Consider the following 20,753-nt stretch of genomic DNA (forward strand, 5'->3'; position numbering starts at 1 on the left):
AAAACAATAATTACACCTCAACTGCAACACTAATACCCAAATATTAACACTGATATTTATACTCATAAATTGGCTCAAATGTTGATACTAGCAGTAATGCTAATATACATACATATTGGTTAACACCAAGAGTGGTGCTAATATTAATACATAAATATTAGATAATATACAATACAGAATATTAATCAATATTAATTATATGCAGTGTTAAATATATTCATATTAATCGAAATTAATTTGATTTAATTCTGACATCAATATTAATTTTATTAATAAAGCTAACTCTGACACAAAGACATGTCTATTAACAGTAACAGAAATCCTGGTTCTGATATCGACATTAATTTGAATACTGACATTTCTATCCATACAAACACTAATAAACACTAATACTAATACTAATAGCACTAATACTAATACTAATAGCACTAATACGAATAGCACTAATACTAATACTAATAGCACTAATACTAACACTAATAACACTAACACTATTACCCCCACGTTCACAGGCCTATCGATACTCAGTTCAGACATTAGGCGCCCTGCTCAGGTTTTAGCGGCCTTTAAAAGCGGGATGATTCGGTTCGGTCCGGTTTGCCATTTCATATAGCGCCATTCCTAGCAGACCGCGCCGAGTCCCGCACACACAGACACGTGACAAAGGCCAATCAGAAAGTAGCGAGATTCGAATATCCCAATATGTCCTTCCGACACGATCACCGACGTCCATCCATTTTTTTTAAGCCGCTCATCTAGGACTGGTAGCCGGTGCCAGTCCCAGCAGGCACTCTGCGACTCCAAGGTTGCCGAAGCGCTTCAGACTAATCGGCAACGGCCACCATCGAAGGAGAGCGCTCGTCGAGTCCCAGTCGTCGCCCATCTTTCTATCCGAGGTCCGCACCGGCCGTCGCGTAAGGCGCTATATGCTGCGGGCTGCCTTCGCCCGTCATTCCTTCGCATATATAGATAGTGGAAGGCGCTAGGACCGCGCGACATCCTGTCGCACACGCTTCTCCGCTGTCCTGCACCTGTTGCTCTTAAATGAACCCGGGAACGTTCTGCGGTTCCCTCGTGTCACAGTATCCTGGCCGGGCTGGTCGACTTGCTGGCCCGCTATCACTTTCGCGAACATGCTGGCTCTGGCGCCCCGGCGGCTCCCCTGCACCCCGGATGCGGTGCCCTGGAGGCCGGCACGTCTTGCGCTGGCGTTGTCAGTTCTCAGCTTCCTTGTGTGTGGCGGATCTGAGTTGCTTCCGCCTTTTCAAGTGACACAGAGGAGGCTGGCAGGTCGAACCTGTCTTACGTCGGGAGCTCCTCGCGTCGCCACCTGAGTTCGGCCGGCTCCTCTCGAACTAGTGCACAACTCGAGGTCCAGCAGGTGCCAGAGTGCCAAACGCGGTCCGATCAGGAAGTGAAGCCCAGCAGGTGCCGCTCGAACCGGAGGAGTCCGAACGAAGCTTTAGAAGAGGCCGGCAGGTGCCGGGCGGCACGAGCCCACAAGGTGAGTGCCCAGTAGGCTGAGCGGAGCCCAATCGAGTGCCAGGGCGAAACTTCACGCGGGAATGGGGATGGGTTTGGTGGGGGTGGTTGGAGGGGGTTCCGAGGACTTGGGACTGTTGGGCACACATATTGCGATTCGGCGTGTGTGGTGAGTCCCGCTGTCGGGACCCCCAACCAAACCCCCTAAAACGGGTCCGAAGGTGGCACGTGCGCGGCCTCGGCTCATTTTCGTGCGGTTCGAGTCGGTTCGGCTTGTTCTTTCTCGGTCAAAGGCCGAGGATCCCCTTAGGTGGACTCAGTCGCGCGAGGCGTCTCCGTGACGTGACGTGAAGGTGTCGTGTCGGTTGAACTGAATGGGAGGGAGCGCCCCAGTGACGCTGGCAGTCCTGATTTTTAACGCTTGATGATGACGCTCGTTTGACCTGGGCAGGCGACAGGGCCAACAGGACTCAAGAGGTGACCTGAATTGTAGCGCAGGAGGAAGACTCTGCTCGAACGGTCCAACGTCCTGGGTTAAAATCTCTGTGTGGAACTTGTACGGATTTCCTCGGCATGTTCTCGTGTTTCTCCCACCACATTCCAGAAGGTTAACTGGTGCCTCAATCAGATGTGCGTGTGAGGGACACAAATGACGCTCAGCAGGATAAAGTAGGTTTGATGATCGATAATTTGAATTTAATAAGAACCCGGAAACGTCAGTCTCCCACATTTAGGTGCACAGTGCGATAGGGGGCGCCAGTGAGCTGCATGCTCGGCGTGAAAAACCTTGGACCACTTGCAGGTTTAAATGTGTTAAAACAGAGGAATTGGGGACTGGGTGTAAGAGGCAGGGGGCGCCACAGATTGGGGCTCCCCTTGCGAGGTGCACAGCTCACCTTAAAGACTGGAAGAAGATTGTCACTCATAAGAATGAGTTTTGTTTATATAGCGCCTTTCCTAGCTTTGCAACTTCACCAGCCATCCCAGACAAAGCCCACTGAGAGTTGTGCTCAGAACTTTCCAAGTGACGAGGAGCTAGGGGAGCCACTTTGGGGTTCTTCATGGGGGTCCTAGGAAGATTGGAATAAGGTGGTATCCCAAGATGTCAAATATCTGAGCAGGTTTTCAAAGTTAAGACTAGCAGAGAGGGGGCGCTAATGAGCGGAATATGCATCTGACAGTGAAGGCAGTGAAGGGGGAGTCAGAAAGGCACAGGTGTAGGCAGCAACCCTTGGGGCTGCGGTGCTTTCTCTCTTTTTATTCAATATAGCGCCTTTCTCTAGACAAGATACACATCTGCCAAGTGTTAGGGTAGTGAAGGTGGGAGTTGGAAGGTCGCAGGTGAAATTGTAATAACGGAGACAGCAACACTCGGGGGGCTTGGGCTCCGTACTGCTTCTCTTTTTAATTCATATAGCGCCTTTTGCTAGTGAAGATACCCCTGTGACCATCTGACTCCCTCCTTTGCTGCCTAACGTGTAGTTATGGAGACAGTGACTTTTGGGGGCTCCGGCTCAATGCTTTTTACTTCATATAGCGCCTTTCTCTAGCGAAGATACACCTGCAAACTTCAGAGCCCAACTGCAACCTGACACTTGGTAGGTTTGTCACAATTGGAGACAACGACTCTTGGGGGCTCTGGCTCACTACTTTTAATGCCATATAGCGCCTTTCTGTAGCAAAGCCACCCCAGCAGCCTTGCGACTCCCCCTTCACTGCTACGTACTTGGAGATGGCGACTCCTAGGGGCTCAGGCTTAGTGTTTTTATTTCATATAGCGCCTTTCACTAGTAGAGATGTGCATCTAGCAAGCGCTAGGCACTGAAGGTGGGGGTCGAGCGGGGACAGAGATTGGACTCGGTGCTCTCTCTTTGTATTTCATATAGCGCCTTTCTGTCGTGAAGACCTTGTAAAGCACTTGGGCCCCGGGGTCACACATGGCGTTAGCCACTAGGTGACCGCCATGACCGCGGACCGACAGACTGTGTCTCCCTACTGGAATGTGCCTATGCAAGGCGCTATATAAAGTGCAGTTCCAGTCGAGGACGTTCCTCTTCCTCAAGTATCTCCTGGCTTACCTGTGCAGGTGTGGCGCGGAGGGCGGGGCGCCGCAGTCAGACAGGTGCCTCCAGTTTGTTTGCTCCTCTTTTATGCTAAAAGTTGATTGACCAGACCCAGCAGGATGTGCCCTTGGGCGTGGTGACACTAGGAGTGACCGTGGCATTTGTCTCCAGCTTTCCTTGCAGGTTTCCTCACATCTCGTCCAGCACCATGAGGCTGCTGTCCAGGAGGCGTCTTGGGTCTCTCAAAGTGGCCCTGGTGGTGGTGTTCTTCATGGTGGTGGTGGTCATCCTTCAGAGGGACGTTGGCAGGGCCAGCGGCGAGGAGCCGTGGCTGAGCAACCTGGCCAACAGGAAAGAGAAAATGCTGGACATGATGATGGGGGCGGTCAACAACCTGAGGGACTCGCTGCAGATCAAAGCACCCGAGCAGCCACTGGTGCCCTCGGCCATCGTGGAGGAGCAGCGATGCGCGCCTGGCGTCTACACCGAGGCAGAGCTGCGCCCCCTGGTGGAGAGGCCCGTTCAGGATCCCAGCAGCCCCGGCGCGGATGGCAGAGGGTTCAAGCAGGACTCGATGAACGCGGCGGAGCAGGCGGAGAAGGACAAAGGCATGGAGAAGCATTGCTTTAACCAGTACGCCAGTGACCGAATCTCACTGCACCGCAGCCTGGGGCTGGACACCCGGCCACCTGAGTAAGTGGACAAGCGTCGTGTCCACAGTGCAGCTGACCACCCTCTGACCGCCACCCGCTGAACGCTCGCTGATCTCTGACCTCCTGATCTCCTCCTCCTCCTCAGGTGCATCGATCAGAAGTTCAAGCGCTGCCCTCCGCTACCCACCACTAGCGTCATCATAGTGTTCCACAACGAGGCCTGGTCCACCTTGCTGAGGACCGTCTACAGCGTCCTGCACACGTCTCCGGCCACCCTGCTCAAGGAGATCATCCTGGTGGACGACGCCAGCACAGATGGTGAGTGGCAATTGGTTGACGGGAGGGTCCAACTGTGCTCTGGGTGGTCTCGGCCTTGAGCTCCGCTGCCTGTTGTGTCCACAGACCACCTGAAGGCGCGGCTCGAGGAGTATGTGAAGAAGCTGCAGATCGTCCGGGTGGTGCGGCAGCCGGAGAGGAAGGGGTTAATCACGGCCCGCCTGCTGGGGGCGCGCGTGGCCACGGCTGAGGTGCTCACCTTCCTGGATGCCCACTGTGAGTGCCCTGCTTGAGGTTGGAGGGGGTATCCATGGCACGCTGGGGACCCTGATGCCATTTTCTTTTCTCACAGGTGAGTGCTTTCACGGCTGGCTGGAGCCCCTGCTGGGTCGCATTGCTGAGGAGCCCACCGCCGTAGTCAGCCCGGACATCACCACCATCGACCTGAATACCTTCGAGTTCTCCAAGCCTGTCAGCCACGGGCGCCACCACAACCGGGGCAACTTTGACTGGAGTCTGACCTTTGGCTGGGAGGGCATCCCCGAGCATGAGAAGCAGCGGCGCAAAGATGAGACCTACCCCATTAAGTAAGTGTGGCCTGCCTGGCATGGGGCGGGTACCTCTCAAGGATGAGCGGGCACTCAGCTGCTCTCTCTCTCTATCTCATTCCAGGACGCCCACCTTCGCTGGGGGCTTATTTGCCATCAGCAAGTCCTACTTTGAGCACATTGGCACATACGATGACCAGATGGAGATCTGGGGGGGTGAAAACGTGGAGATGTCTTTCAGGGTGATGTAGTGGGCATCAAGCCTGGGAGGTGGGCACCATGCCAAGGGGGCAAGGCACATCGGCTCACTTTGCTCCCGTTTGGCCATTGCAGGTTTGGCAGTGTGGAGGGCAGCTGGAGATCATCCCGTGCTCGGTGGTTGGGCACGTCTTCCGCACCAAAAGCCCCCACAGCTTCCCGAAGGGCACCCAGGTGATCACCCGCAACCAGGTGCGGCTGGCCGAGGTCTGGATGGATGAGTACAAGGAGATCTACTACCGGCGCAACAGCAACGCGGCCAAGATGGCCAAAGAGGTGAGTGGGCACATGTCTTGCTTTGGGGGACGTGGCAGTGAACTGGCACTAAACCTCTCATGCCCTCTTCCTGGCAGAAGGACTATGGCAACATCTCGGCCCGTCTGCAGCTTAAGGAGCGGCTGCATTGTAAGAGCTTCAGCTGGTACCTGCAGACCGTGTACCCAGAGGCCTTTGTGCCAGACCTGACGCCCACCCTGTACGGAGCGGTAAGATACTACCCCCCGCCCACAACTTGAACATCCTAGAATGCTTTCTTGCTCCCTGGCAGTGCCAGGTGGTCACTTGTGCTTTTATTTTTCCCTTTCTTCTCTTGCACAGATTAGAAACCAAGGAAGCCAAGTGTGTCTGGACGCTGGGGAGAAGAACCATGGGGGCAAACCCCTGATCATGTATGGCTGCCATGGCATGGGGGGTAACCAGGTACGACTGCACTGGAATCCACTTTACGGACGGAGATAGGGGTGGTGCCCGTCGGGCTGATTGCTCTTGTTTTGTCACGCAGTATTTCGAGTACACGTCCCACAACGAGCTGCGTCACAACATCGGCAAGGAGCTGTGCCTCCACACCAGCAAGGGCACCCTCACGCTTGAGCTGTGCCATCTGAAAGGTCCAGGAACCAAAGTGGCAGCCGAACAGCTGTGGGAACTGCAAAAAGTGAGTATTGGAGTGCCACTTGTAAAATATAAATGGGGGGGGCATCCAGTTAAACTGGGGACGCATCCAAAGGGCTCAGCCAGCAGGGGGTCAGGGGTGGCATCCTGGCACAGCACACCTAACCAGCTGTCCTCCCTCCTCTGACAGGACTCCCTGGTGAAGAATCCGGCTTCAGGGCTCTGTCTGACGGTGAGCGATGGGAAGCCAGCCGTGGCATCGTGTAACCCAGCGGACTCGCTTCAGCACTGGACATTCAGTTGAACCCGAGTTCCTGGACCCACCTTCACAAGGGACTGCGGTGAAAAGGTGCCATCTGTCTCGTTGCCAGCTGAAAAGGAGACAAGGGTGCAACAGGGGGCTCAGTGCCTCCCAGCAGGACACCACAGGAGAGGGAGAACAGACCGCCCAAGAGCACTGGCGCCAACTGTTATGAGGATGGGCACCACGTGCCTACTAATCGTCTAGACTGGGGGGAGACTCTCTTAACTTATTCTTCTTTTTGGGATCAGGAGGGGACCACTTTGCTTAATAAACTCTGGGTCCAGAAACTCCAATGCCTTGGCACTTTTTGAAGGGTACAACCAACAACGTTCTTGGAAGTGACGCGGCACAACGGGTACAAATGACAGGGCAAAGGGGGCTACAGGAAAGAATTTATTAGGAACAGACAAGAGATGGAGAGGGCAGAAAAGAGAAAAATGCTAGAAAAAAGTGCATGCCAAGGTGCCACCTGCAGGATTTCAACTGGCCCAGCAGTCACCATGTGGAGCGCTTCTGTGGTCCAGTCGGGTAGTGCAATCTCAGTGTTAACTTGCTTACTTGGTTGCTCCCTCAGCTCAAAAATTCCTTAAACTGGCACAGTGCGTGCTGGGAAGGCTACTGCAGCAAGATGGGTGGCACACTGTAGCCGGCCTGCTGCCCATGTGCCTCGGAAACCAGTGGCCACGTGCCATCCTCGGAAAAGTCGTGAAATAGCAGCGTCGGCTCATTGTGCGGCAAACCTGCTTCCAGGGTGGGAAAGTCACTGGGGGCGGGCATCAATGGGTCATTGAGCAGCACGTCGCTGGGCTGGATGCTATTCCCTGGGGTGTCTGTCAGCAGGAGCTCAGCGGGCATCAACCCAAAATCGTCGATGGCAAAAGAAAAGTCAGCTGGAGGGAAACTGGCAGACTGGTCAGACACCCCGAAGGAGTGTGTGTGCCCATGCCACCCGGGCAGATCCTCACCTTCAGAAGCTGGCTTTTGGGCAGAGAAGCTGGCGCTCATCTGCACCCCTTCCTTCGGGTGCTCAGTGTCCGCTGGTGCAGGCGTCTGCACATCAGTGGTGTTCCTGAGGGCAGAGATGGCAGTGAGTAAGATGAGGAGGCCCGACCGCAGTACCCCCCACTCCTCTCCCCAATGCCTACACCCTGGCACAACTTACTCTGGGCACACAACGATGAGCTTGGTGCCCAGGTAGGCCTTCATGCGAGACTCTTCGCCTGTGGAGACACAGCAGACGCAGCCTTAGCAACAGTGGAGCAGGAGACCACCACGTGGCCACATGTGCCCCCCAATGGAGCTCCCTACCTTGGTTGCTCTGGGCGTAGTACTTGCCAAAGGCGTCATCCTTGGGGATGTCGGGGTACAAGTAGTGGAGCGGGTTCTCTGGCACGTTCTCGGCCACCAGGATCTGGAAGTGGTGAATGACCTCGGAGAAGGGGATCTGGCTGAGCTCCTGCTTGGTGAACGGCTTCACCGAGCGCACGTTGGCCTTCCCTGGGTGGGCGAGGGAGGAAGAAGAGAAGAGTCAGAGTGGGTGAAGGGGCATAGGCTGGGTGACCTTTTGTTTAAGACAGAGGGTACCGTTGTCGAGATGCTCCACCCAGGAGAAGGTGATGGCGCCATCTCTGCAGCTTTCACTGAACCTCAGCAGGAAGGTGCCAGCCAGCCTGCCCTTGAGCAGCGTCTTCTCTCTCTTCTTACTCACAAAGCCCATGATATACCTGCCGGGCAAAGGATCTTGAGTCAAGCAGGCAATGCCATACGGGCACCTCACTTGCGCACTGCCACCCTCAGACTCACCCATCATTCCACAAGTCCTCCAGGTACGACTTGACCAGGGTCAGGATGCCATCAATCCAGGCCCAGAAAGAGAAATTGACGTCGGGCAGATTCTCCTGAAGGTGTAAAAACAAGCTGGTCAGGTACCCCCCGAGGGCAATGCCATGCGGTTAAAAGCCCCCTTGATTTCTGCCCACCTTGGAAAACCGAGCCCAGGGAATGAGGCAATTGTCGTAGCTTGGCTGGCGACCTGCATGACAAAAGCAAAGCAGTCAGTGAGATGGGTCCAGGTATATATGGGCACGAGCTGCTGTACCCTTCCAGTCAGATACCCACCAAAGAGTTTGTGGGCAATCATTAGCTTCTGGTCCTCATTGAGCCCACGATTGGTGTTGCCCTGGAACTGCCAGCTCAGCATGTCTGAGAACTGAGTCCACGTGGCCATCATAGGGCTCGAGAAGAAGGACAAGTTCTGGAAGAAGCAAAGACACAGCAAGTGAAGTGCAGCACCAGGCAGCAGGGTGGGCACGGTGACAGGCAGGCGCTCACCTTGGGGTCCGAGCACAATGTGTTGAACCAGAGGATGGAGGCCCAGGCACTTTGCTGCTGGCTGGAGTTTGAAATGATCACCACGGGCAACGAGGAGGCCTGCGGGGCGAGGGGGGCATGTTACAAGGCTTAGTGCAACCAGCCACCTGCTGGGCATGAGGAGTGGGCACAACTCACCTGGATATCCACCGAGAGGCCATGGAGATTGAAGTGTGTCTCAAAGCTGAGGATGTGCAGCTCCTCTGTGACACTTAGTGTGCCCTAAAACATAGAGAGCGGTATGAATGGGCACTGACAAACTGGCAGCAATGCCCACCATTCATCAGTAAAGTCATCACTTACCTCACCACATCCTTTACCCCCACCACCCGCCTTCTGTTCTTTCAGGGTCTGTGAAACAGTAAGTGACAGAAAGGTGCATTTAGCATCAGGACAGGTTCAAGTGACAATGCCCTCTGTGCCCATCACATACCAAGTGCCGGAATTCGGCTACCATGCCACTGCTGCTGGTCTCGCTCATGGTTAGCGCCTTGCTGCTTGTGCCCAGGATGTTAAATCTGCGGTACCTACAATAACGAGAATTTCAGCACCAGCTTACCCAAAGTGCCCACCCGACTGGCACAGGCCTTCCACGGAGTGACTGCTTACCCCTTCTCCTTGACAACGTCTCTGAGAAAGAGAAGAAAAGACAAAGCTGACCGTTAGCGGCAGTGACGGGCTGGCCCCGCCCCAGACCCCTGAGGGTGACGCCCCCTACCTATCAATCACCGCTGTCACCTTCATGATGTGGTTGAGCTCAGGAAACTTCACCAGGAGTCTGGAAGAGACGTGGCAGTTAGTGCCTCGGCCTGGGGGGTGGCGATCAGCTCGGGGGTTTGGGGCTTGCCGTGGTCACTCACCTGGTCTTCACTGAGAACTGGACGCTGGTCCGCAGTACTAGGGGACCTTTGCCTTGAGGCATGATGGGTTGCTTCTCCACAACGAAGGCACTGTCAAGATGAAATAAACAGTTGGCACGGGCGAGTCGAGAGCTGCCACGAGGCCCCGCTGGGCACAGCCATACCTCTTGAGCAGTGTGGTCAGCAGGTGGTCCGCTTGCTTCTGTAGGTCAGGCTGCTCCACCTTGAAGGGGTCCCTTTCGTACGTCACCTTCCCGCACAGCTCCTCCAGCTTCTTCAGGAATCGGCGCAGGTGGAAGAGACACTCGGCCTCCACGGTGAACCTGGCAGAGGACACAGGAGGCTCTCAGTACCCACCACCCTCAGACTTGCCTGCCACGTCCCCTTAGAGAGGTTGCCCGCACTCACCAGTTTTCCAGCATGTCCAAAGATACGTCCTCCGGGGCCCCGATGCAGGCCTTCTGCTGCCGGCGCCTCCAGTCCCTCAGCTCCTCATTGACCAGGAAGTTCAGCAGGGCCTCGCCTTCGGACAGCAGCACCCGCATCCGCGCTAGGCAATGCTGGGAAAGGAGGGTCAGCAGAGGGTACAATAAGGCATGGCACCAGTTACCCACCCGCCCCAACCAGACCTCCATACCTTCCGTGAAGCATCCAGCTTGTTCAGAAGCTCCTGCAGGTACTTCATCCCATTGTTCCCCTGGTCTCCTGCAAAGGAGTGGGCATCGTCAGCCACGGTACCCACGGCTGGGGGGCCTTGGGTGATGGGCTGGGCAACTCACCTTCTTGCGAGTGAATCTTGTACCTAAAATCAAACTCGTCCTGCTGCTCCTCCAGCAGTTTCACAGACTGGTCCATCTCCTGCCAAAAACAAACCCGTGTGAGACCAAGGTGTCGCCAGGCTGGCAGCTCAGACGGCAACATCGCTGCAAGAGCAGACCCACCTGCACGCGGCTCCTTAGGTCCACAAACTTGCGCTCCACGTTCCTCTGGTTGTCCAGCTCCATCTGACTCGGCTGCATCTGCAGCATCTGCACCTGCAGCGGGCAAGACATACAGTAGCAGCTCACAGCGTGGGCAGTGGGCACCTCACAACTGCCCGCCACGCCTCACCTTTTCAGCTAGCTGGGCCTCTTTGATGATCTCCTTCTCCTGAGCGAGAAGCATGCAGATGACCCGCGCCAATGAGCAGGGCTCTTCCTGGTACACGGCCTGAAAGAAGAGACACACGAGACCTGGCGTGATGCTCCCTGGGCACAGCGGTTGGCCCCGCCCTCAAAACCAAAGCCCTGCCCGCTCACCTGGAAATTCTGCTTGAACCTGCGGATGTTGCACTGCTGCAGGAAGCCGCCCTCCGTCTGACTGAAGAAGCTGTACTGATTGTCCAGGTTCTCGAGCAGAATGTGGAAGAGGACGCTGGCAAGGGACATATCCTGGGTGGCCTTCTCCCTAAGTCAGGACCACAGAGAGCGGGCACACATGAGCGTGGGCACCTACGTCAGAAGGGGGTGTCAGGTAGCCGACCTCAGAGGGTCTTGGTGACCTGGTTGCCAATCCACAGACACACAAAGGTACGGAGGGACAATAATTAGTGAAGAGCTGACCACGAGGAGCGGGAGTCTACATGTGGGTGGGCCGCCCTCATGACTGCAGTGCAGTCTGTCATTGTCAGAGGGGTGGTCCCCATGTGGCCGTGTCCGTAACGGTGAGCTGATGGGCTCCACATGTGGTGGCTAGGTGGGCCGCCAGATCACACCGCCCTACAGGGGCAGAGTTGGAGGGAAGTCCGCTTTTGTGGGCCAATCTTCCTGGCGTGTGTGCATGTGGTGGGAGTTGGCACGCGGTGGGCCGCCAGACCACGTCTCTGAGTTATGGGCTGGAGTGCAGTTGTGTGGGTCATTGGTACCAGATGGCTGTTCATGATGGGGGCAATTGGAGCCCCTACGGGAGGACCACCAGGTGACACCTCTCAGTCATGGGAGCAGGGCCTGTCCTTGTCCACATGTGGCCTTAGCAGGCCATCAGTAACGGCCGTTTGGCTGTAGCATGTGTGTGTGTGTGTGTGTGTTGGGGTCTGTGCAACTATGGGTGGGCTGCCAGTTCTCAGCTATGGGACCACCTGCTGAGGCCCGTCTGTGTGGAGGCTCAATTTTGCAAGCTGCCAACTACATACCAGTCTTGGCTTTCGATCCAGTGGGACAGGTAGTACCGGACGTCCATGGGGAAGGCCTCGCTGGAGTAGAGCTCATCCACTTTCTGCAGGTAGACTGTGTCCAGGTGCACCACACATTCCCACTGTGCCATGCTATGAGAGAAAGAGAGAGAGAGTCAAGATGAAAGGCGCTATATAACACTGGGGGCATGTGGCAGTAAGTAGAGGGCAGCAGGCCTAAGGGATTTGTACTCGGCAGCCAGCACTGACCACCCCCATACCCCCGTGCTTGGCCTATTTGTACCCGCCATCTTCTGGTCTGTTTCACGAACATGATAGAAGGGGATGGCGTTCACCCCTTGTGACCACCAGAGGGCAGCCTTCAGTCCCATTGTGGCTCTCATACTGGCAATTAAGGCACTGAAGTCTGCCCTCTGGTGGTCACTCCTGTTTATGCGACATGTAGAAGTAGAAATGTGAGGAGAAAACCTTAATGCTCCCGCGTCCAAAGGCAGATGGTGGTATCAAGATGCAGCCCACCACTCTCCACAGATGGGCAGCCCACCCCCCCACCAAACACACACACACAAACAAAAGGAAAAAAAAAACCTTCTGCCGCACTGCCTGCCTGAATTTGGAGTCCTCAAGGTCGACGTTCTCGCCTTGGTGACCCCCCCGCTTTTGTGGTATTTTTGTCCACAACTTTCATTCTTTCACCGTCTAGAAACTGAAATTCTGTTACAACAAAAGGACGCAGAGGTTTGCCAACTGGCAGAATCCCAAGCACACATTCTAAACGGCAGACTTTTTAAAACCTTGAACTGTTTCATACTTGAGAGGGCCGACTGAGGGGCACCTTGCTGGGCCCCCTCTAAATTGGAACCTGATGGAATTCCATCGTGAGGGTCAGACAAAGTGCCAGCGGCACCCGTCCCTGCCCTGCCTGCCTGCTCTGCTCTCTTTATTGAGGTGCCCTTTCCAGAACCCCACAAGGGTGTTGCCTGTAAGGATGTCACAATATTTGAATTTAATTAAGGAACAGTACAGGGAGTTTCAGCCTGTTGTAATGCCATTGCTTGTCACTAGAGGGCACTGTCTTGGTTTGTTAGCTCTAAATATCACGAGATGCACTCAAGCCTGGTGGTCGTGATGCACCCCTGCTTGGCTCGATTTGAGGGGCCCCACTGTGTTATTGTGCCACTCTGTGTCCTGGGCTGGGATGACTTCTGCCTGAAGACCCCCTCCTATAATGTTGACAATTTATTAAGTCGACTGTGAACAGACAGGTGTTGCCTGCTGGAGTTCAGCGGGGGTCCGAAGCGGGTTTTTGAAGGTTGCTCTGCAGCTCATGTGTTTGTCTTTGTGCTTCTTAACGCTGGTAGGACCCTGAAGAACTCCTCCGAGTCCAGCTGTACACTCCACCCCCTTTGGGGTGGTCCTTGGCCTTGACCAATAAACACGGAGTCCTCCGTCAACATCCCCACCAGTTCTTCTTACATGTGTACTGGCATCTTAAAGAAGGAGGGCTACTACTACCACTAATTATAGTGTAAAATAAAACTAATACTAACAAAATGATTATTATTAACAAAATACTACTACTCATAAAAGTGAAAACAATAACTAGTGATAATAATAATAATAAAAAATACTACTACTACTACTACTATTATTATTAGAGAAAATACTACTACTATAATATTAAAATAAAAATAATGGTATACACAACTATTACTATTAATATAGAAATAATAATAATAAATACTCTTACTGCTATAATACTACTAATAAACTACTACTGCAGATAATTATAGTGGAAAATACCACAATACTAATAAAATTATTATTAACAAAATAATAACAATAAATTACAGCAAGTACTACTACTAATAAAAGTGAATAAAATATTAACAGTAGTAGTAATAACAATAAAAAAATACTACTACTACTAATATAAATAATAATAAACACCATTACTACTATAACACTACTAATAAGCTACTACTGCTAATTATAGTGTTAAATACAATACAAATAAAATTATTATAATATTATTATTAACAAAATAATAACAATAAATTACAACAAGTGCTACTACTAATAAAAGTAAATAAAATACAACTAGTAATAGTAGTACTACTAATAATAAATATTACTACTAATTATAATAGAAAATATTACTATTATAATAATATATTATAATTATAATATTAAAATAATAAAAATAATGATATACATGTATATATATATATAACTACTACTACTAATATAAATAATAAATACCATTACTACTATAACACTACTAATAATCGACTACTGCTAATTATCTAATTACTAGCAAAATACCCGCGCTTCGCAGAAAAGAAAAGATTTTAAAAATAATGTAACATTTGCATATCTATCTTCGTTTGTATAAACACAGTCCTTCACCAGCAATTTTAACTCCATTACAAAGTGATCTAAAGTCTCGTTTATACCCTGCGTCTTCTCATTAAACTTGTATCTCGTGAATATCGATTATTCGTAGGCATGACAAACGCCAGCGCAGCCTGTCTATGAACTTCATTTAAACTTAAGGTTTACACCGTGTGCTTTGTTTCCGCAGTAGCTGCACTTATGAATATGCTCGTATGCGTCACTCGCTTCGTATTCTTTTGCTGCCTTCTCAATTGTGTGATGCGTTTTTTGTTCAGCGCTCTTTGGAGCTCTCACAGTCAGTCCACGTGAGCCGCTCTCTCGTTCGATCTCGCGATGTCCACGGCTTTATTTAATGTTAGCTCAGACCCGGCACTTAAAAGTTTCTCGCACTTTCGCCGAGTTTGTGCCAAACACTAGTCTATCCCTGACCATCTCATCTTCGTTTGCATAACCACAGTCCTTCACCCACGAATATTTAGCAGCAGAGTGTTTCTATTGGATTGCTGCCGACGGACGGCCTTATATGGGCAGGCACTCAATTACGTGGGAGGCGTGGTGGTGAGGGACGCAACTCCGCCTCACACGGCGACCGAGCTGCAAGCTATGGCCGTATATACAGTTTGTACATAAGTAGGTTCCAGTTATGACCGTTACGTGTAGAATTTCAAAATGAAACCTGCCTCACTTTTGTAAGTAAGCTGTAAGGAATGAGCCTGAGAAATGTCAGCCTTCTACCTACACGGGAAGTTGGAGAATTAGTGATGAGCGAGCAAGTCAGTCAGTCAGTCAGTCAGTGAGTGAGGGCTTTGCCTTTTCTTAGTATAGATAGTGTAAAATACAACACTAATAAAATTATTATATTAACAAAATAATAATAATAATAATAAATTACAACAAGTACTACTACTAATAAAAGTGAATAAAATACAGCTAGTAATAGTAGTACTACTACTAATAAATACTACTACCATTGCTATAGTAAATACTACTAGTATAATTAATATTAAATAATAAAAATAATGATATATACAACTACTACTACTAATATAGATAATAATAATAATAATAACTAGAACACTACCACTGCTAGTGATATGTAATATATAACTTCCACTAATAACAACTATGACGATGACGATGACGACTACTAATCACCAGCCCCACTGCCACTTAACAAACGTACCTAACGCAGTCAATGTCCGGTCCAAATGAAGCTGAATATTTTGCTACTTGTAATCAATGACGGTGTGACTGTCACCTCCACTAAACTTCATGCTGTCCTCCCACTGACTGGCAGACACCAAGAAGCCATCAGCTCGGTGATCAGTGATGTTTGCTGCCATTTAAGTGCACCACCAGTTGGAGTTCACCAGAGTTCTCTCTGGAGGTCCCATGTGCTTCAGTTCAGCCAATCACTGAGTGGTAAGCCGGAGAGCCGCCTGTGTGCGCTGGTGAGTGACAAACGCGTCCTCGGTGCGCTTCATGTGCTGGCGGCCTTTAACGACGGGTGGAGGTCCTGATGTCTGCTAATTAATAAGCAACCCTCCGCCATGTGTCAGCTGGGCGCTGTAACCTCTGATATGCAGTCTGTTAAACACTCAACATCAAAACTGTTTCACGTAAGGCTACTCCACTAGTCCGGTAAGCTGCCAGCTTTAGTGACAACTGATGTGACGTCAGCGGCTGTGCTGGAAGTTGGACAAATTTTTGATTTTGAGCATCAGCTGCTGCGTCTTCAGGCTTTCCCTTTTTTGCACTCCTGACTGGCGTTGACACTCTCTCTCCCTTGCTCTCTTTCACTTATCTCTCTCTCTTTATTATTTAAGGTATATTAAACTGGGGGTGGGGGGCTTTGCCCCCTGCTTGATTCGCTCGACCAAACCCCCCCGGCCTGCGCATCAGCTCATCAGTATACCGGGTGAGACGAGGCACAGACGGCCCACTCCCGCGATGTGTTTTGATCAGTGCAGAAGCATCTTGGTTTTCCGTTACTTGATAGCAAATGGCGGTTAGAAGAGTCCCTGGCAGATTCAAACGATCGATCGATAGCTCACAGTTGATTGGCACAAAACAGAAAACCGTTTCCATCCACAGAGTGCTGCACGGTCAGAGCCTCGGCTAAGTGGACGTTTTTTTGTTTGATAGTGGCAGTTCATTCTGTTGTGAATCTGGAACCACAAATGAAGAAAAATGGCTGGGGCCTTCAAAAAGACCCTCAAAGAACTGGGAACTGAATATATTTACACCCTAAGGGGGCTCGGCTTCACCCCCTGATCGCTTGGCTCGCGCTACGTGCCAGGCAGTTGGCGTGTCTGCAGCTCGCGTATGTGGATTTCACATTCACCAAACAACAAATCTTTTCATTCGCCTCGTCACTGGGAGGCAACACGAATTAGACGATCTACAAGTTTAAGCCTTACAATATCTGCATGCTTCTCTCATAACACCAATGTCCATATATTCGATCACTTTTTGCCGTTCCTTTACTTCAATGAGTAATAATTTCCGCTAATGCGCTCTTTACTTTTGAATGTTCGTACTTTCATTATCGCTAACCTGCTATGCGTGTGAATCGCGCAACGTTTTTGAATTCTTTACGACTGTCATCTACTCTTTGTCTTTTACTTCCGAGCACAGGAACTGTGTCTGCCTGCAGCATTCACGCGAACGAGAAGTGAGTGGGCGTGGCTGTAAACGTTTCAGAGGAGGGCGGGTCTTATCAAAACCTCTTGGCAGAACGTCTCGTCTCTCTGAGTTCCTTTTATAATCGAGAGAAGTTTGTCTAAATCTGAGTGCCCAGTCTATGGGAGGTTCCTACAACCTCATTTCTCCCCGTATCAGAAAAGGGAAGGATTAAGTGAACTGTCTGATAAAGATGTGGAAGAAAGATTAACGTGGGGCGAATTAAGATGGAGGATGAAAGTTACGAGAACTGACTGAAAAGGTCTAAAAAAAATCGGGGGTGGTCTCTCCTCGACTTTCTCGTATACTCGGATATGGGGATCTGAGGAGTCAACCGCAGGGCAATCAGTATATTTTGATATCATGGACATTAAAGAACCATCAACAACAAATCAAATCAAATTAATAACATATTGAACAAATATCAGACAAGTGGACTAAATCGGACTCTGCAGCTGCTTGAATAAAAGGCCAAGTACCACTTCTGGCGAGTGGAAAGAGCTCAAATGTCGAAAGAAATCGATGTTTTGTACCTTAATACTTGTATGCAAAATTTGGTTGACCGAAGTGAAAGTGAACACAGAAGAGACACAGAATTCCATAAATGGTATTTTCGGACTCAGGGAGGTCTATTCATGCACCATCTGTTGGAATGAAAGACACCCCGCATTGTATTACTCCACGCAATACCAGAACAAATTCCATCAGATGGCACATTGCAGCTGTTAATACCGAATACGCCCAACAGACGCACAGAAATCAGTTTGTATTCTAAAGACCACCAGAGCCAGCGATCCCACGATGTGCTGTGAGTGACGAGTATGGCAGCAGGGCTGCAGCTTGTAGAGCTAAAGGAGTCCATGCAGGATGTGAGAAAGGCAGGGACACATTTCTCAGTAGCAGAAAAGGGGAGGCTCAAGGGAATAGGGGGTCTGATACAGATGTGGAAGAAAGATTAACGTGGGGGGGGGGTTAAGACGGAAGATGAAAGGTACGAGAACTGACTGGTCTAAAGAATCAGGAGTGCTCGCCCCTCGACTCTCTCGTATACTCCGATATGGGGATTTGAGGAGTAAACCGCAAGACAAGGATGATATTTTTATCTTATGTGCAGTCAAGAACCATCAACAACAAATCAAATTAAATTAATAACACATTGAACAATTATTATTATAAAAGTCAAGTTGAATGAAATCGGACCCTGCAGCTGCATGAATAAAAGGTAAAGTACACCCAAACGTTGATCGAAATACCGAACACTTGTATGCAAAATTTGGCTGACCGAAGTGAAAGCGAACTCGAGTCATCGCGTTTACACGCACAGAATTCCATAAATGGTATTTTCAGACTCTGGGAAGTCTAAAACGTTAAGATTTGTCGAAATCCCGAAATCGAATTTATGGACGATTCCAATACTCCGTATACGAGAAAGTCAAACGGGTTGTTCTTGTTTACGTTGTCCTAATAAGAAGAGCAGGCCACTCAGCCCACCAAAGCCCGCCAGTCCCAGTTCTGAGGGTCCCTAAAGTCCTCCACATGACTTGGTCATCTCATTCCAAGCGTCTGTACTTCTCCTAACATTTGTATGAAATGTCCCCTTCACAACTGTGTCCCCGATGAACTCATCCTGAAGTCCCCGTCTCTGTCCACCGGACTCACTCCACTCGTCATCTTCAATGCTTCAGCGCCGTCACCTCCTAATCGCCAATGTTTGCTTAGCTGCTGTGCCGCCTGAACTGTCACCTCAGGTGACAACCCAACCATTTGTAAACAGCGGCACTAATCACGTCTGCTCTCAACTCTTTCACCTTCTGATCCGAGTTCCTGGTTTTTGTTTTTTCTTCCCACGCTCCTCAACACCAGGCGACATGGGAAGACACAGCCATCCTGGAGAGTATGTGGATTGTACTTAACGTTCAGAAGAAGTGCCTACCATTATGACATCGGCTTTTGCAGACTAATTTTTCTGAGATATCCAATCAAGAACTCGCTACATCACCCTGCCTGGCCCTAACTGGCACACACAGGTGCCACCATCAATCAACAGGTGCCAAGTAAGTGCATGTTGTCCCAGCGCCTGCCTGGCTTTCCTCCCACATCCCAAAGATGTTCAGGCAACTAAAACTGGCAACTCAGAATAGACTCTGCGTGAGTGGGCACTGTGGCACAAAGGGCACCATGCCCAAGGTTGGGCCCACCCAGTAGTGACCCTGCTGTGATGCTGCCCTAAATTACATGGGCGTGAGAACACATGTACCGTCACACACGTTGGCATGGGAGGCACCTAAGGGGTCTGATGAGGGTCATTTCTCGTGGCCTCAGAACCCCTGCAGAAAATTTTTTTTTTCTCAAGCCGCCTGGAGTGTTTTGGTCTTTCTGTCCTCCCAGCCATCGGACTTTACTTTTATTGTATGTTAATTAGTACTGCCCAATTTTATTCTTATATTTTGTCTTTTTTTTTGTCTTCATCCTGTAAAGCACTTGTGTGAAAATGTGTGATAGATGGTGTTGTTGTTGTAATTCCACGCCAGACCAGGGGGTGGCAGAATGCACTGATCCACTGCAGACAGATTACAGGAAATTTCGCCTGGTCTTGATGACATCACTTCCGGTTCGGGCCCCGAGGATGTCACTTCCGCTACTCTCCCTGAAAACCGCCATCTTTACCTCACATCAAGTCACTTGTAGTTTTTGGACTCAGACCTGTAACACATCTGCGCTCTAATCTCAAACCATTTACAGCTGGGGAAAAATGACACGGGTGGCTGTCCCAAATCTTTTTGTGGCTCTTTGTCTTGTCTTTGAGAGTAGGTAAGTAGGTAAGCGTGTACGTATTGTCACACACGTGTGAGCAGGAGACAGCTAAAGCGTCTGAGGGATAGTATTTCCACGCCAGACCAGGGGCAGCGAGGTGCACTAGCAGTCTTTCTCAATCCCTTGCAGACCATTCTCGAGAAATCCTGCACAGTGCCGGGGCCTCTGAAGACGTCACCTCTGGGTCTGGCACTATCGATGATGTCACGTCCGGTCCCTGGAGATGTCACTTTCCAGGTCTGGTGCTATCGATGACGTCACTTTCCGGGTTCTAGTGCTGTCGATGATGTCACTTTCCAGTCCCAGAAGACATCACTTCCGGATCTGATGCTGTCAATGATGTCACTTCCGGTCCCTGGAGACATCACTTCCAGGTATGGCGCTATCGTTGATGTCACTTCTGGTCCCCAAAGACATCATTTCCAGGTCTGGTCCTATCGATGACATCACTATCGTTCCCCAAAGACGTCACTTTTTGGTTCTGGTGCCATCAATGACATCACTTTTTGGGTCTGGTGCTATCAATGACATCACTTCCGGGTCTGATGCTGTCAATGATGTCACTTCCGGTCCCTGGAGACATCACTTCCAGGTATGGCACTATCGATGATATCACTTCTGGTCCCCAAAGACATCACTTCCAGGTCTGGTGCTGTCAATGACGTCACTTTCCGAGTCTGATGCTGCCAATGATGTCACTTCCGGTCCCCGGAGACATCACTTCCAGGTCTGATGCTATTGTTGATGTCACTTCCGGTCTCCAAAGAAATCACTTTCGGGTTTGGTGCTGTCGATGACGTCACTTTCCGGGTCTGGTCCTATCGATGATGTCACTTCCGGTCCTCGAAGACGTCACTTCCAGGTCTGGCGCTATCGATGATGTCACTTCCGGTCCCCAAACTCATCACTTCTGGGTCTCGTGCTGTTGATGACGTCACTTCCTGTCCTGGCCTTTAAAGCCGCCATCTTGTCTCCATACCAGCAG

General features: G+C 50.7%; 2 protein-coding genes across 3 annotated transcripts in view; one reads left to right on the plus strand and one right to left on the minus strand.

Annotated features, from left to right (window-relative positions):
• The first annotated feature begins 1,240 nt into the window (after window positions 1-1,240).
• LOC120524823 (polypeptide N-acetylgalactosaminyltransferase 6-like) lies at window positions 1,241-6,762 on the plus strand. The gene is made up of 11 exons (XM_039746594.1): window positions 1,241-1,504; window positions 3,717-4,238; window positions 4,344-4,516; window positions 4,601-4,750; window positions 4,827-5,061; window positions 5,147-5,264; window positions 5,356-5,556; window positions 5,634-5,765; window positions 5,878-5,979; window positions 6,062-6,214; window positions 6,362-6,762. The coding sequence occupies exons 2-11, from the start codon at window positions 3,754-3,756 to the stop codon at window positions 6,473-6,475; spliced, it is 1,863 nt and encodes a 620-aa protein (XP_039602528.1). The 5' UTR covers window positions 1,241-1,504; window positions 3,717-3,753; the 3' UTR covers window positions 6,476-6,762.
• A 93-nt stretch (window positions 6,763-6,855) lies between these two features.
• stat2 (signal transducer and activator of transcription 2) overlaps window positions 6,856-20,753 on the minus strand; it is a 37,353-nt gene continuing 23,455 nt past the window's right edge. For both annotated transcript variants that reach the window (XM_039746596.1, XM_039746595.1), the window contains exons 2-23: window positions 11,876-12,007; window positions 11,004-11,151; window positions 10,816-10,914; window positions 10,647-10,739; window positions 10,485-10,563; window positions 10,343-10,410; window positions 10,114-10,265; window positions 9,870-10,028; window positions 9,706-9,795; window positions 9,564-9,623; window positions 9,455-9,475; window positions 9,279-9,372; window positions 9,149-9,196; window positions 8,984-9,067; window positions 8,807-8,905; window positions 8,594-8,729; window positions 8,455-8,507; window positions 8,279-8,373; window positions 8,060-8,199; window positions 7,784-7,972; window positions 7,638-7,695; window positions 6,856-7,544 (exon numbers count right to left, since the gene is read on the minus strand). In XM_039746596.1, the coding sequence (XP_039602530.1) occupies window positions 7,091-7,544; window positions 7,638-7,695; window positions 7,784-7,972; window positions 8,060-8,199; window positions 8,279-8,373; window positions 8,455-8,507; window positions 8,594-8,729; window positions 8,807-8,905; window positions 8,984-9,067; window positions 9,149-9,196; window positions 9,279-9,372; window positions 9,455-9,475; window positions 9,564-9,623; window positions 9,706-9,795; window positions 9,870-10,028; window positions 10,114-10,265; window positions 10,343-10,410; window positions 10,485-10,563; window positions 10,647-10,739; window positions 10,816-10,914; window positions 11,004-11,151; window positions 11,876-12,006 (2,550 nt within the window). In that variant the 5' untranslated portion in view covers window position 12,007 and the 3' untranslated portion in view covers window positions 6,856-7,090. The remainder of the gene's footprint in view (window positions 7,545-7,637; window positions 7,696-7,783; window positions 7,973-8,059; window positions 8,200-8,278; window positions 8,374-8,454; window positions 8,508-8,593; window positions 8,730-8,806; window positions 8,906-8,983; window positions 9,068-9,148; window positions 9,197-9,278; window positions 9,373-9,454; window positions 9,476-9,563; window positions 9,624-9,705; window positions 9,796-9,869; window positions 10,029-10,113; window positions 10,266-10,342; window positions 10,411-10,484; window positions 10,564-10,646; window positions 10,740-10,815; window positions 10,915-11,003; window positions 11,152-11,875; window positions 12,008-20,753) is intronic.

This window comes from Polypterus senegalus, chromosome 3 (assembly GCF_016835505.1).
Source record: "Polypterus senegalus isolate Bchr_013 chromosome 3, ASM1683550v1, whole genome shotgun sequence".
Classification (NCBI taxonomy): Eukaryota; Metazoa; Chordata; class Cladistia; order Polypteriformes; family Polypteridae; genus Polypterus; species Polypterus senegalus.

Coding starts and splice junctions, on each gene's coding strand:
- LOC120524823 (XM_039746594.1), top strand. CDS start 3,754: ATGAGGCTGCTGTCCAGGAGGCGTCTTGGGTCTCTCAAAGTGGCCCTG. Junction 4,751..4,826: donor CACCTTCCTGGATGCCCACT/GTGAGTGCCCTG, acceptor CTTTTCTCACAG/GTGAGTGCTTTCACGGCTGG. Junction 5,265..5,355: donor ACGTGGAGATGTCTTTCAGG/GTGATGTAGTGG, acceptor TGGCCATTGCAG/GTTTGGCAGTGTGGAGGGCA.